Source organism: Somniosus microcephalus, chromosome 25 (genome assembly GCF_052327205.1).
Source record: "Somniosus microcephalus isolate GS21.2 chromosome 25, FLI_Smic_1.0, whole genome shotgun sequence".
Lineage (NCBI taxonomy): Eukaryota > Metazoa > Chordata > Chondrichthyes > Squaliformes > Somniosidae > Somniosus > Somniosus microcephalus.
The window spans coordinates 55251396-55266392 of record NC_141011.1 but is presented as its reverse complement, the minus strand read 5'-3'; the positions used below and the strand labels follow the sequence as shown (position 1 = coordinate 55266392).

The window sequence follows — 14997 nt, the reverse complement described above, 5'->3', positions numbered from 1 at the left end:
CTAGTGTTTTTTTCCCCTTATTATTCCTTATCTCTACCCAAACTGTTTCACTATCCTGCTCCTTTGACCCAATATCATTTCTCTGTATTATAGTGATTCCTTCCTTTATTAACATAGCCACCCCACCTCCCCTCCCTTCCTGCCTGTCCTTCCTAATTGTTAAATAACCTGGTATGTTTAATTCCCAGTCATGGTCACCCTGCAGCCATGTTTCTGTAATGGCCACAAGATCATACCCATATGTAGTTATTTGTGCCGTTAACTCATTCATTTTGTTACGAATGCTACGTGCATTCAGATAAAGAACTTTTGAATATGTTTTGTGACACTTAGTTCCTGTTCTTTCCCCTTTTACTACTTTACCTTTTACTCCATACCTTCTGTCCCTTCCTGACACGTTCTGTTTTTTAATTTCCCCACTGCTGCCTAAGTCTATGGCCTTCTCCGTTGTCATTTCTGTTATTTGCTCTCTAGAAACCTCCCCCCCACTAATTAGTTTAAAGCCCTCTCTACAGCCCTAGTTATATGATTCGCCAGGACTCTAGTCCCAGCACTGGCCAAGTAAAGACAGCTGCTTGACGGCAGTCGTATAAATAGGAAGCCATCTTGGCCATGCGGCAGTACTGCACGAGCTGGCATTGACTCAAGACCTAATAAAGAGTACTCAACGATATCTACTCGTAAGCCTCTTAATACTAAGATATAAGATAACATTACAGGGTCCCAGCACTGACCCCTGCGGAACACCACTTGTCACTGATTGCCAACCCGAGAATGAACCATTTATCCCTTGGTTAAGAATAAACAAGAGGCGTCCTTTACCCACACCTGAAGCAGGTGTTGGGCCTGGACATATGCAAATAAGGGGCCTAATGCCAGTCTGAGGTTGCCTTTCCAAGATTGGTTTGCCCCGAGGCAGCCGGCACCATCCCGGGCTGCACTTGGCGAAACCAACCCTATGGATCACCTGCAACAACGCTTGAACCCCCCCTCCCGATCGCCGCGCCACCCGACCCTCCTCCCTCCCTCCCCCCTCCCCACATCGGCCTCCTCTCCCGACTCACCATCTCCGATCGTCCCCCCGACCTCAGCCCTGACATCCCCGATCTCCAACGTTCCTGGATCCCTCGACCCCAAGATCTCCGGCCTCCTGATCTTCTTCCCCAGGCCCACGCGACTCCAAGTTCCCCCGACCCGATCGCGAACCCCAGCCTGACCTGGGGTCCTGTGTTGCCTCGTTTCCCCCTCCTGACCTGACCCGACCCCTGACCCACGTACCCGAGGCCGCAGTGCCCCGATTTATCTCAAGCCTTTGCCGGCGGTCTGTTGTGCCACACCGGCTCCAGTACAATGAGCCCCAGGGACAGATCAGGGGCACCTCAGATCTCACCATACAGGATCCCTGATCCCCTCGTGCCTGAGTTTCTCGGCCAATGTTTCTGTAAGTGCCAATGAATTTGTCGTCCCTCGCTGTGTCTGTCATCTATTTGCTGAATGTGTCCTTTCTCCAGATATTGATGAATGTGCACTGAACCAAAACAGCTGCAGCCAGGACTCGCTGTGTGTGAATACCCTGGGATCTTTTATATGTGTTTGCCAGAGTGGGTATTTTGGTGATGGGATTCACTGCACAGGTAAGGAACGCTTTTCCAGCCAATTAAACTTTACCATTAATACTGTATTGGTGACTGGTACAAATAGATTGCTATTGAGGCAGAGGAAGGGCTGGACGATGCATTGGTTGGAATATTGTCCTTTCATCTCTTTTGAATCTGGTTTTGGATCCAACCCAGATGATGGTTTAAGATCACCTCATCCTGTTGATTGGAAGACTCTTGTGTGAAATTAATGTTGGTATTTGTGACGCAGTTCTTAGTGAATCCATGTTCCAAAATTGTGCATAATTCAACAGTGGTCTCTCTGAGAGACAAGTGAGGGAAATAGAAATATCATTCATGGTGCAGTAGGCGAGGGAGGTTTGGGTTAATGTTATTAGTGAAGAGAAAACAGAGCTTTTCCAGTTCTGTACCTGATGATGACACTGGACGATAATGTTAGAAATCTGTTCCATTCTCCAGCATCAACGCCCCATCATTCACCTTTCCGCCGGCTATTGACACTATCCGGATCACAATCCGAATACGTAGGCTCTTGTTTTTAGATTTTGCTGTACGCACGTTGGTTGTCATGTTGGCCTGCAAAATAGTGACTACACTTCAAAAGCAACTCCTTGTCTTTGGAGTGCTGTGGGACAGTCTGAGGTGTTACATAAGAACCATGATTCTTCCCCGCGATCTCACCAACTATGCACAACCTGCAGCCAAAAATGAGTCAGGTGCTCCCAGTCCTCCGCTAATGCTGCTGAACTGGAGACGCGTGTCAATGATTATCCCTCCCCTCCCGATTGGGATTCGCTTAGTCTCCATCCGCTGCTTCACCACTGCAGCAAGGCTGAGCCCAGACCCTGGGCAGAGTGGGGAGTGGGACTGGAGCTGGGCCCGAGCACTCCATGATGCTGCTCACTGTTGCTTGTTCTCCCCATGTACCATCCTGCTGCCCTCATGTGTGGGACAGTTATCTGCAGTTTGTTTATTTATATTAGATTCTATTAGGGGGGATGTGAGGAAAAGCTATTTTACGCAGCGAGTGGTGAGGACCTGGAACTCGCTGCCGACGGAAGTGGTAGAAGCGGAGACACTCGATGTTTTCAAGGGGAGACTGGATAGGCACTTGAGGGAAATAAACCTGCAGGGCTACGGGGATAGAGCGGGGGGAATGGGACTGACTGGATTGTGCTACAGAGAGCCGGCACAGACTCGATGGGCCGAATGGCCTCCTTCTGTGCCATTATTACTCTATGACTCTATATTCTTTCTTTCACCTAACAACAACAACTTGTATTTATACAGCACCTTTAACATAGTAAATCATCCCAGGGTGCTTCACAGGAGCGATTATCAAACAAAATTTGACACCGAGCCACATAAGGAGATATTAGGACAGGTGACCAAAAGCTTGGTCAAAGAGGGAGGTTTTAAGGAGCATCTTAAAGGAGAGAGAGGTAGAGAGGCGGAGAGGTTTAGGGAGGGAATTCCAGAACTTGGGGCCTAGGCGGAAAGGGGAAAATAAGACTGAAAAAAAGTACTTTCTTTGCACACTATCCCATAATCCCACAATGACTACCAAAAATAAACACAGCCAGAGATACACAGTACACCTGTTATAAATAACAATCACTTTGTGGCACCAAGGAGTCCTAATCCCTAGGACCTGTTTCTCTCCACAGCCAAGCTTTTGACTTTAGTTTCAGAGATGGGTTGCTTCATATTGTGACAGTAGAATTTGTTGTTTTTGGAGTTACCCAGCTTGGGAACGACTCCCGGGGATGATTCCTATTGAAATTAACTCTTACTATTTTCAGTTCCAAAGAATCAATTAGATTTTGCAGGAGGCATAATGAATCTGGACAGAGATTTCCTTTTTTGTCCACTTTGTTGGCAGCTACCAGTGTTTGGACGCCCTGGTCCCCTTGGTCGGTCTGTACTGCTACCTGCGGGATTCAGAACAAGATGCGGATTCGCCTGTGCACACACCCGGAGAGCGGAATGCGCTGTGAGGGACCCTCAGCAGAGTTGTCGGCCTGTGAAGCACTCAGGCCTTGCCCAGGTACGCTCACTGAAAATAGACCTTCTCTGGAGTGAAATGGGTCCCATTGGAGAGGCTGATGCGTTGCCACAAAGCTCTGGTTGGTCAGCTGTGACGCCCAGTTAAACCTCGGCACCTGGAGTTCCCACAGAGGCTCTTGCGATCTCCTGCCGTAACTTCGGGAAAAAAATCGGGAGAAACCCTGAAGGGACGTGTAAATTCTAGCCTCCCACTTTCCTCTCCGTCACAGCCTTTCTTATTTCCCTTTATTTTGCCTGTGCTCCTCTGAAATTCCCTCTCATTTCTCTTAAACTTCAAAAACATCATCTTGAGCGCTTTCCCTTCCTCCTTTTCTTTACTTGAGTGCCCAAGGAGAAAGGCCAAGGCCCAGAGAGTCTGACGTTGCCAGAAGTTGAAAAGAATAAAAGACAAGGTGAATCAGGACGTCGTGCTTGGGCGATGCCAAGCTTGGGTTATAAAAGCCCGAAGATTGTGGGACAAACAAAAGACTCGGGGAGTTCTTAGGGTCCGAGGATAGAATGAAAATACTTGAAGGAGAAAAAAATTGCAGGGATGCGGCCATGATACCCGGACTTCAAGGGTTAAGTTACAAGGCGAGATTACACAAATTAGGGTTGTATTCCCTAGAATTTAGAAGGTTAAGGGGTGATCTGATCGAAGTTTAACATAACATAGAAGATAGGAGCAGGAGTGGGCCATTCGGCCCCTCGAGCCTGTTCCGCCATTTAGGCCTCTGGATTACTAACATAACCACTCTGATACCGTTCCCGGTGGGACTAACTGGATTGCTCTTCGAAAGAGCCAGCACAGACTCGATGGGCCAAATGGTCTCCTTCTGTGCCATACTATTCTATAATTCTATGAACTAGGGCTGGGAGGAGTAAGAATGCACGGGACAGTACATTTAAACTGGAGAAACAAGAGAGGAAAGTTCAGAGTGACATTGACAATAGCGATAAGAGATACACAAGAAGGATTGAGCGAGAAAGGGAAAGGTTGGCGGCTAGAGATTTGGGAAGGACTCTCTATCATTTGACAAGCTTTTCCTTGTATTTCGAGTGTAAAAGAGGTGCTTGGAAAAGCCTTTCCAGCTCTGGGAGGAGAATACGACAGTTGTGGGCTTTAAGTGTTTCAGAACTGACGAAGGAAAAAAGAAGAGTTTGGCATGAAATAGGAAACAAAGTTTCTGTGTTTTAGCAAAGAAGGCAATATGGGAGTTCAGTGTGAGATCAGAGGAGGTAATGAGGCTAAAACTGTCAATACATGAACAGGGACTAAGGGAACAACCGTCAGAGTTGGTAGCTGTTTGCTGGACTTGTGACAGACATGCAGAGGGCATCGCTTTGAAAAAAGATATTTGTTGCCCTATTGAAGGGCATGGAGATGATCCCAATGCAGTGATGCAGCCAATGCCCTGCGAGAAGTATTCTGAACTGTGGAACTTGTCCCTTCAGCCAGGTTTCTCAATTTAAAATAGCATTTGTAGGGTGCTGATGGCGAGAATCCCCATTTAAATTCATGCCTGACAAGGTTAATTGCTGATTAAAAATGTTCTGTGTGTGATATCATTTTATTCACTGCAATGTAAATGATCATATTTAAGATCAATCTATCACATAAAGTCTGGGCATTTGCACAACTATCTACGCCACCACTTAAGAAAAAACACGGAGACACAACGAAAGTTTACAGAAAAACTCTCCAGGAACAGAACTGCTGGGACCACAATGTTTATCCCCTTTTACCTGTCCCTAAATAAAGCCAGGGTACTGACCAGCAACTTTAGCAATTGAACTTTGAGTGAATTCACCCAGTGTTTACTTAACATCAATTAGACATTGGAGACAATCACCTACCGACACTTTAGCAGTGGTGGAATTATACATCGTGTTTTGCCTGGTGTAATATTCTTATCCTTAGACAATAGTGCTTACCGGGAGCATTGCCTGGGACTCCAGATAGTGATATTACGAAAATGGTACATCTCGTGTGCATTCCCTGACTCTCACACTAAAGGAAATCCTTCTATGTATCACAGTTAACGGTGAATGGTCAGAGTGGTCTCCCTGGTCAGCCTGCCCTGCCACCTGTTCCGGGATCAAGAGAAGAGTTCGTATCTGCGACAACCCCACTACAGCCAATGGGGGATTCCCATGCAGCGGATTGACTGAGCAGGCCGCAGCTTGCGGAGACCGGGACTGCCCAGGTAACATTACGACAACTTGCTGTCTGACCTACACAACAATGGGTCCCGCTGAATAGCATGGCGTGGCTGCCTCATATCACTGCACCACTGCATTTTCCAAGGATGGTATCCATGCTCCCAATCGGAAGCCCATCTTGAGTGTCAACAAGTGACCATGCTTGTAGTTCAATGCTTTAATTTGTGAAGGGCTTGGAAGATGTGAGTGTGACAAGGCTTTCAACTGTCAGTTGCATCTTGTCTGGGTGCCTTGGTGCTTACATCCCAGGTTACTACGGGAATTGGGGGAGGAGATCGCGGAAGGGCTTGCCATAATTTTCCAATCTTCCCTAGATGCGGGGGAAGTGCCTGAGGATTGGAAAGAGGCAAATGTGACACCATTGTTCAAGAAAGGGTGTAAGGACAATCCTAGCAACTGCAGGCCGGTCAGTTTATCATCAGTGGTGGGTAAAGTTTTAGAAACAATAATCAAGGAAAAAATTAATGGGTATTTGGAGAGGTTTAAGCTAATTAAGGAGAGCCAACATGGATTTGTAAAAGACAGATCGTGTTTGACTAACCTAATTGAATTTTTTGATGAAGTAACAGAGGATTGATGAAGGGAATGCAATGGATGTTGTCTACTTGGATTTTCGGAAGGCGTTTGACAAAGTACCACACAGAAGGCTGGTTAACAAAATTGAGGTTCATGGAATAGGTGGGTCAGTGGCAGCTTGGATAAGGAATTGGCTTAAGGACAGAAAACAGCGAGTTGTGGTAAATGGCTGTTTTTCAGACTGGAGAATGGTAGACAGTGGTGTTCCCCAAGGGTCAGTGCTGGGGCCACTGCTTTTTTTGATATATATAAATGACCTGGATATTGGAATACAGAGTAGAATTTCTAAATTTGCCGATGACACCAAACTTGGGGGTGTGGCAAACAGTGAGGATGATACCAATCGACTGCAACAGGACATAGAAAGGCTAGCAGAATGGGCAGACAAGTGGCCGATGGAATTTAATACAGAGAAGTGTGAGGTGATGCATTTTGGCAGAAAGAACAAGGAGAGGCAATATACACTTAATGGCACAGTTTTAAAGAGTGTGCAGGGACAGAGAGACCTGGGAGTTAATGTGCACAGGTCCCTGAAGGTGGCGGGACATATTGAGAGAGTGGATGGAAAGCATATGGGATCGTGGGCTTCATAAATCGAGGTATTGAGTACAAAAGTAGAGAAATTATGCTGAACCTTTATAAAGCGCTGGTTAGGCCACAACTGGAGTATTGCATCCAGTTCTGGTCACCACACTTTAGGAAGGATGTGAAGGCCATTGAAAGGATGCAGAGGAGATTTACCAGAATGGTTCTGGGGATGGGGGATCTTAGTTGGAGAAGCTGGATTTGTTTCCATTAGAGCAAAGGAGGTTGAGGGGTGATTTGATCGAGGTGTACAAGATTATGACGGGTTTGGATAGGCTAGACGGGGAAAGGCTGTTCCCACTAGTTGATGGTACAAGGACTAGGGGACACAGATTTAAGGTTTTGGGCAAGAGATACAGGGGGATGTGAGGAAAAACTTTTGTACGCAGCGAGTGGTGATGACCTGGAACTCGCTGCCGACGGAGGTGGTGGAAGCGGAGACACTCAATGTTTTCAAGGGGAGACTGGATAGGCACTTGAGGGAAATAAACTTGCAGGGCTACGGGGATAGAGCGGGGGAATGGGACTGACTGGATTGCTCTACAGAGAGCCGGCATGGACTCGATGGGCCGAATGGCCTCCTTCTGTGCCGTTATGACTCTATGTGGATGTGCATGAGCTGCAGTGATACCGCTGGAAGGTTGTGTGAAAGGCTTAGCGTGTTAAAGCAGTGAATGTGGAACAGGTTGACAGGCAACACTTTGTGACATGGAATCTTGGGCCAACTACAAGATACATGAGATTGTTTGTCATTTGTACTTTGGTTGATTCCTTAATGGGTGCGATGTTCTCCCACGTCTGTTCCCAGGTTCTGCAGGTGCTGCACACGCTATGGAGCCTGACTGCTGCCTCCTGCCAGGCAATAGTGCACTGCCATCCTCTGAGGAGGGTGACCTGCTGATCTAAACAGAGCAACTTTCCGTGTCTCTCCCGGTTTTCATTTCCATTGAAGTTCATTCACTATCTGTTGCACAAATTCAAAATTAGCGCCCAGAGTCTTCAGGAGAGATGAGGGGGGGAATGAAACCATTTTAAAAACACTGACTGCTACGGCTGTGTGACGTTCTATGTGATGTAGTCTTTGCCAGATTTTACTCTTTGCTTCCATCTTCTTTGTTTTATTCCAGTTGTTGGGACGTGGTCCCCGTGGACCGTATGGTCAGCCTGTCCAGTCAGCTGTGGTATGGGTATGGTGAAACGTTCCCGGGTATGCGTCGTTTTTCCCGGAGCTTCTTGCGCCGGCCGTAATCATGAGGAGAGATCGTGTGGCTTTCCGGTGAGGATGAGAATATTAATGCTCCACCAGTTCATTCCCAGTGCAAAACGTACCAAGTGTGGCCATTGTGTGGCTGAGCTCTGCGTTAGAGAATATCAGAGATGCCGAAGAGTAACAAGGGGAGGGAGAAAGCGTGTCCGTTATCAGGTTGTTAGGATTTGATTTTAGGGGCATTCACTTTACCTAATTACCGTGTAGTTGGTACTTTTTAATGTGTCTTAATTTTTGGTAATTCCAGTGAATTTTTAAAAAGTGTTTTTTTTCTCTTCCTATTTTCCGCCCAGTTTTCTTGCTTACACTGCTTACTCCACTCATGAAGGTGGCAACTCACGATGGGGTGCAGGCTTTGCAGGTACTGGCAATTCTCCAGTACCTCATCGAAGTGAGAACCTAGGTTATTGGACTGTGGGAGCCATCAGCCAAGTTGTATGGTCCTTGGCCACACATCCACACTGTCCAGCACACGTCCTCGGTTCTCATTTGGGAACGGGAATGTCTCCTTCCTTGCCTGGGAATGCAGAGGCTAATTATAGTGCCCCATGGCCCCTCCCGGGTAAGGCTTTGATTCATTTCAGCTCCCGCACTGACACTGAAACAAGCATTAACGTTTGATTGGCTGAATCACCAGCTCAAAAGGTTGTTTTATTTTCAGCCAATTAAAAGGCAGGGACCTGGAGATCGATCCCATCAATCTTTGATACTGACGGGATCGGGGGGAGGGGCAACGCTTTTTCTTTGCACTCTGCCCGATATTACTCTCCCATTGAAGCCAATATTGGGTGGGGCGGTAAAACCAGCGTTCCACCCGATCCCGTCAATTTCCCAACGGATGGTTTGGGTTAAACTTTACCCCCATTACGTCAGGTTAAAGAGAAAGGAACCACTAAAGAGAGAGAGAGCACATCCAGAAAAGTAAATCAGTCCTAGTGCACTGCGGGTTACCATTGTACCAACCTTACTGTGGTGTGATCCACCATCTCCTGACTCCCCAAAACCTTTCCACCATCTACAAGGCACAAGTCAGGAGTGTGATGGAATAATCTCCACTTGCCTGGATGAGTGAAGCTCCAACAACACTCAAGAAGCTCGACACAATCCAGGACAAAGCAGCCTGCTTGATCGGCACCCCATCCACCACCTTAAACATTCACTCCCTCCACCACCGGCGCACCGTGGCTGCAGTGTGTTCCCTCTACGGGATGCACTGCAGCAACTCGCCAAGGCTTCTTCAGCAGCACCTCCCAAACCCGCGACCTCTTCCACCTAGAAAGACAAGGGCAGCAGGCACATGGGAACACCACCACCTCCAAGTTCCCCTCCAAGTCACACACCATCCTGACTGGGAAGTATATCGCTGTTCCTTCATTGTCGCTGGGTCAAAATCCTGGAACTCCCTCCCTAACAGCATTGTGGGAGTACCTTCACCACACGGACTGCAGCGGTTCAAGAAGGCAGCTCACCACCACCTTCTCAAGGACAACTAGGGATGGTCAATAAATGCTGGCCTTGCTAGCGACGCCCTCGTCCCATAAAAAAAAAATTTTTTTTATGTAAAAATCCCTAAGAAATGAATCACTGGTGGGGACGTATGTTTCTCAGAGCGCACATTTTCTAAGGCTCTGTGAAGTTGAGCGAACCGATGATTTGTACAGCGGTCTCTGAAAATCTATATGAAACACATCGAATCAAATTATCAGCTTCAAAAATTCCACCAACATAACAGACTTGCTAAAAAATGTACCGCCTCATTTCCCAGTCAGTCACTGATGTAAATATTTAATTGCGTCCTTTGTCGCTAGAGTCCCCTTCTATTGGAAAGTGATTTTGTGCCGGGCTTTGAACGTACTGGTTAATGCATCTTCTAGAATTATTATTTGAGGTTTTCATTAGTTTCTAAATCAAAGTTACGTAAAGTTAACATTACAAACTTTTCATAATTTTTTGAGAACATTGAGTATCGCAGGATGAATTTCTTTTGTCTGGGACAATTTCTAACTAAGACATTGATGTTTCAGGGACACATTCCTGTCAAGTAAAAGATGTTAATTTTATAAATGAACAAAATCCATAAATAGGCTCTGAATTTACTTGAGAGTTAAGCTGAACTTCTTCTATAACTCCGAGAGTCCAACGGAACCCACCGGTTACGCGGGCTCCCTGCCGGCTCTGTGAGTTACTGGTCAGCCTTGTAAGCGGTGCAGTCTCTGCTCGCCCGTTGCTCGGCCATTGATGCCAAGGAGGTGGAACCAGAGGTGGTAAACTGGCACGCTTGGAAGTCCCTGCCTCCCTGGCTCAGAAGGGCCCCGGTGAATTGCCAGAGGCCGGAACGCCAAGAGCCATGAGGCATACCTGCCACCAGGTGGGTGCAAGTGGCGGCCACTGGGGGTTCCAGGTGAGGGGAGTGGCCCAGAAAGAAGAAACAAATGCCAGCCTCCTTACACGGGGTCGAAGGGGAGATGGATGAGATCCTGGTGGAGGTGGGGTGCGGGGGGCATCCCAAGATGTAGACAGATAGGCGATGTAGTTTCTGGGGGGAGGCGGGTGCCAGAGATGCGTCCACAATGATGCAGGGGGCCCACCGGCCACATACAAATGAGGTGTCCTCCTACAGACCCCACAGCCTCAGGCGGGTCAGCTCTGGAGAGTACCAGTGGGCGTGACCCTGGTATAACCGCCTGGATTGTTGCCCGAGGATGTTTGGGGCCATAGTCTTTCCTGGTGATCATCCTTTGCCATTATTTGGACACTAATTTTTGCTGATTTTATTTCTTTTCATATAGGTTGAGTACTGCAAATATCTGTCTCAACCTACAGACTCTATCATAACAGCATAACAGGAAGATGGATCTAATAGTGAGTTTATTCACAGAGCGGCGCTGAGCTGCCGATCCGCCAGTATTTCACGTACCTCGTGTATGGAGCACTGAGCTGGCACCAGCATATAGTCACCAGGCTGGTTTTTTGTATATGTATGTATTCTTGTTTATATGTTAAATGCTCTCAGTCTTAAACTGATATTGCACCTTGAAGCATACAGACTTCTCCCTGTTACATATTCTGATTCAGATTATTACTCAATAAAACAGTGAATAGAACACTGTCTTTCTGTACTATCTGTTTTCACTCGGAGTTAGGGATCATGAGGCCGAAGGAATCTCTCGTCTCCCTGGGTGGACTGGTTCTGGCTCTTGCACTGTGAAATAAGAACATACGAAATAGGAGCAGGAGTCAGCCATTCAGCCCCTCGAGCCTGCTCCGCCATTCAATAAGATCATGGCTGATCTTCGACCTTAAGTCACTTCACTTTCCCGCCCGATCCCCATATCCCTTGATTCCCCTCAACTCCAAAAATCTGTCGATCTCAGCCTTGAATATACTCAACGACTGAGCCTCCACAGCCCTCTGGGGTAGAGAATTCCAAAGATTCACCACCCTCTGAGTGAAGAAATTTCTCCTCATCTCAGTCCTAAATGGCCGACCCCTTATTCTGAGACTGTGACCCCTGGTTCTAGACTCCCCAGCCAGGGGGAAACATCCTCAGGTGGACATAAAAGATTACATGGCACTATTTCAAAGAAGAGCATGGGAGTTATTACATTACAACAGCGACTACACTTCAAAAAGTACTTCATTGGCTGTAAAGCGCTTTGAGACGTCCGGTGGTCGTGAAAGGCGCTATAGAAATGCAAGTCTGTCTTTTCTTTTTCTCCCTGCATCTACCCTGTCAAGCCCTGTAAGAATTTTGTATGTTTCAATGAGATCACCTCTCATTCTTCTAAACTCTAGAGAATGTAGGCCTAGTCTACTCAATCTCTCCTCATAGCACAATCCCCCCATCCCAGGAACCAGTCTGGTGAACCTTTGTTGCTCTCCCTCTAAGGCAAGTAGATCCTTCCTTAAGCAAGGAGACCTTGACATAAACATGAATATCGCAGTAATAAAATCTCAACCACCATGAGCAGCTTTACTCTTGTAACGTTAACTCCAAACTACTCAAACACCTAAACCATAATTTGTTTAATAAAATATATCTGTGCTCGTTCTGTTCTGTTCACCTTTCCTTCTATTTTCCTTTCATTTTATTCTTTTCTACCTATTCTACCTTTTTTTGCTATTTATTTTAACCAGCTTATTTATTTTATTCTTCTTTCTCTTTCTGCCTCCCTACTCGTTCATTTTGCAGGTGGGAACAGCTATTTGGAAAAAAAGTTTTACATTTACTGAAAACCGGTTTTAAGAAATTAAGAATTAGGAGCAGGAGTTGGCCATTCGGCCCCTCAGGCCTGCTCCGCCATTCAATGGCTGATCTTCGACCTCAACTCCACTTTCCCGCCCGATCCCCATATCCCTCGATTCCCCTAGAGTCCAAAAATCTATCGATCTCAGCCTTGAATATACTCAACGACTGAGCCTCCACAGCCCTCTGGGGCAGAGAATTCCAAAGATTCACCGCCCTCTGAGTGAAGAAATTCCTCCTCATCTCAGTCCTAAATGGCCGACCCCTTATCCTGAGACTGTGACCCCTGGTTCTAGAAGGCAGCTTTTCCAGCCAATGCAAAGTCTAGACTGGGAAAACATGCCAGAATCATTAGCGATGTTCCCGGTGCTAGTCTGGAAGGAGCCAGAATTGAGGATGATGGTGACCCTGCCTAGCTCTGAAAGCGCCATTGGATTGCACATGTTGGTTTCAGGGCTTTGTGTAGGAAATACTGCAGCTCAGTCACTGCCTTGCTGCTAAATCATAGCCTCTTAAGGCACTTCACCCAATCCTAGGATTGTGGGATAGCATTCCCAATGGGTGACATAGTCGGCACAGTACGCCTTTTCATGCTATCTGATATCTTAGACAGCCCATTCCTCGTCTTGATCCTTTTTATCTTCCTCAGCCTAGTCCAGTGGCAAGGGAGTGCTGAATGTAATGCTCCTTGTGCTGTCTTCAGGATAACCTTCTGTCAAAATCCTTGGCTTACTGAGGACTCCCTACTGTTTAAACCGATGATTACTCTGGACTCCCCAGTGCTGCCATGCACCATGGCTTATTCAGGACTCGCCCCATCCTGCTCCGATGATGCCTCTGTTTCTAACACCTGAAGATATAGGCAGAACGTATCACACGTATGATGTGCTAACCCAACCACACTGTCTGCTTCCCCTTAACTAATTATAACTGAATTAGTCTCTGCAATTGTTGTCATGCCCCCATTGTGCACGCGTCCACATTGTCAGCTGTGGCTCAGTGGGCAGCACCCTCGCCTCTGAGTCAGAAGGTTGTGGGTTCAAGTCCCACTCCAGGGACTTGAGCACATAAAGCTAGGCTGACACTCCCAGTGCAGTGCTGAGGGAGTGCTGCACTGTTGGAGGAGCCGTCTTTCGGATGAGACGTTAAACCGAGGCTCCGTCTGCTCCCTCGGGTGGACGTAAAAGATCCCATGGCATTATTTCGAAGAAGAGCAGGGGAGTTATCCCCGGTGTCCTGGCCGATATTTATCCCTCAACCAACATAACAAAAACAGATTATCTGGTCTTTTTCACATTGCTGTTTGTGGGAGCTTGCTGTGCGCAAATTGGCTGCTGCATTTCCTACATTACAACAGTGGCTACACTTCAAAAGTATTTAATTGGCTGTAAAGCGCTTTGAGACATCTGGTGGTCATGAAAGGCGCTATATAAATGCAAGTCTTTCTTTGAGCACAGTTTTAGGCTCCTTGCCTTAAAGGGAGTGCAATGAAGGTTCACCAGACTGATTCCTGGGATGGGGTTTGTCCTGTGAGGAGAAATTGGGTAAACTAGGCCTGTATTCCCTAGAATTTAGAAGAATGAGAGGTGATCTCAATGAAACTTATAAAATTCTAACAGGACGAGACAGACTAGATGCAGGAAGGATGTTCCTGATGGCAGGGGAGTCCAGAACCAGGGGTCACAGTCTCAGAATAAGGGGTCGGCCATTTAGGACTGAGATGAGGAGAAATGTCTTCACTCAGAGGGTGGTGAATCTTTGGAATTCTCTACCCCAGAGGGCTGTGGAGGCTCAGTCGTTGAGAATATTCAAGACCGAGATCGATAGATTTTTGGATATTAAGGGAACCAAGGGATATGGGGATAGTGCAGGAAAGTGGAGTTGAGGTAGAAGATCAGTCATGATCTTATTGAATGGCGGAGCAGGCTCAAAGGGCCGAATGTCCTACTCCTGCTCCTATTTCTTATGTTCTTAATCCACCATTTGCTGCCGGCAATGTGGAGCTCAGCCATCGCCCCCCATGTGCTGAGTCATACTCCAGACCTTGCTGCCCCCTCCCCCAATTACTGCCAGTGATTATCGTAACTTCTTGACTATAAAGAGTGTATAAAGCAAAGGCTGTGGTTAGTGTGTCATAGCGAACCTGGGAGTAGTCAAAAATGTAACTGAGTAAAGTAGCAAACATCCATTGCTCTGATACTTTCGAACTTCAACTTACAGACAGCAAAGCGACAAGAAATGAGCTAACAATATTATTTGACTATATATATTGCCGTAGCCATATTTTGTCAATGATTCCCACATGCAGTAGATTGCATACACGTGATTACATTAGGCTGCAAACCATATAAAGATCAAACACAAATGGCAGGAAATCTCATGACTTTCGTGATGATTGACAGGTTCTAGAGCAAATATATAAACTGTCCAAGACC

General features: G+C 46.8%; 1 protein-coding gene across 1 annotated transcript in view; it reads left to right on the top strand.

The window, feature by feature from the left end:
* LOC147100910 (uncharacterized) overlaps positions 1–11420 on the top strand; it is a 68250-nt gene extending 56830 nt beyond the window's left edge. Inside the window, exons 7-11 of the mRNA XM_085967561.1 lie at positions 1512–1634; positions 3502–3666; positions 5705–5872; positions 8177–8325; positions 11106–11420. Coding sequence (XP_085823687.1) covers positions 1512–1634; positions 3502–3666; positions 5705–5872; positions 8177–8325; positions 11106–11159 — 659 coding nt within the window. The 3' untranslated portion in view covers positions 11160–11420. The remainder of the gene's footprint in view (positions 1–1511; positions 1635–3501; positions 3667–5704; positions 5873–8176; positions 8326–11105) is intronic.
* The last annotated feature ends 3577 nt before the right edge of the window (positions 11421–14997 follow it).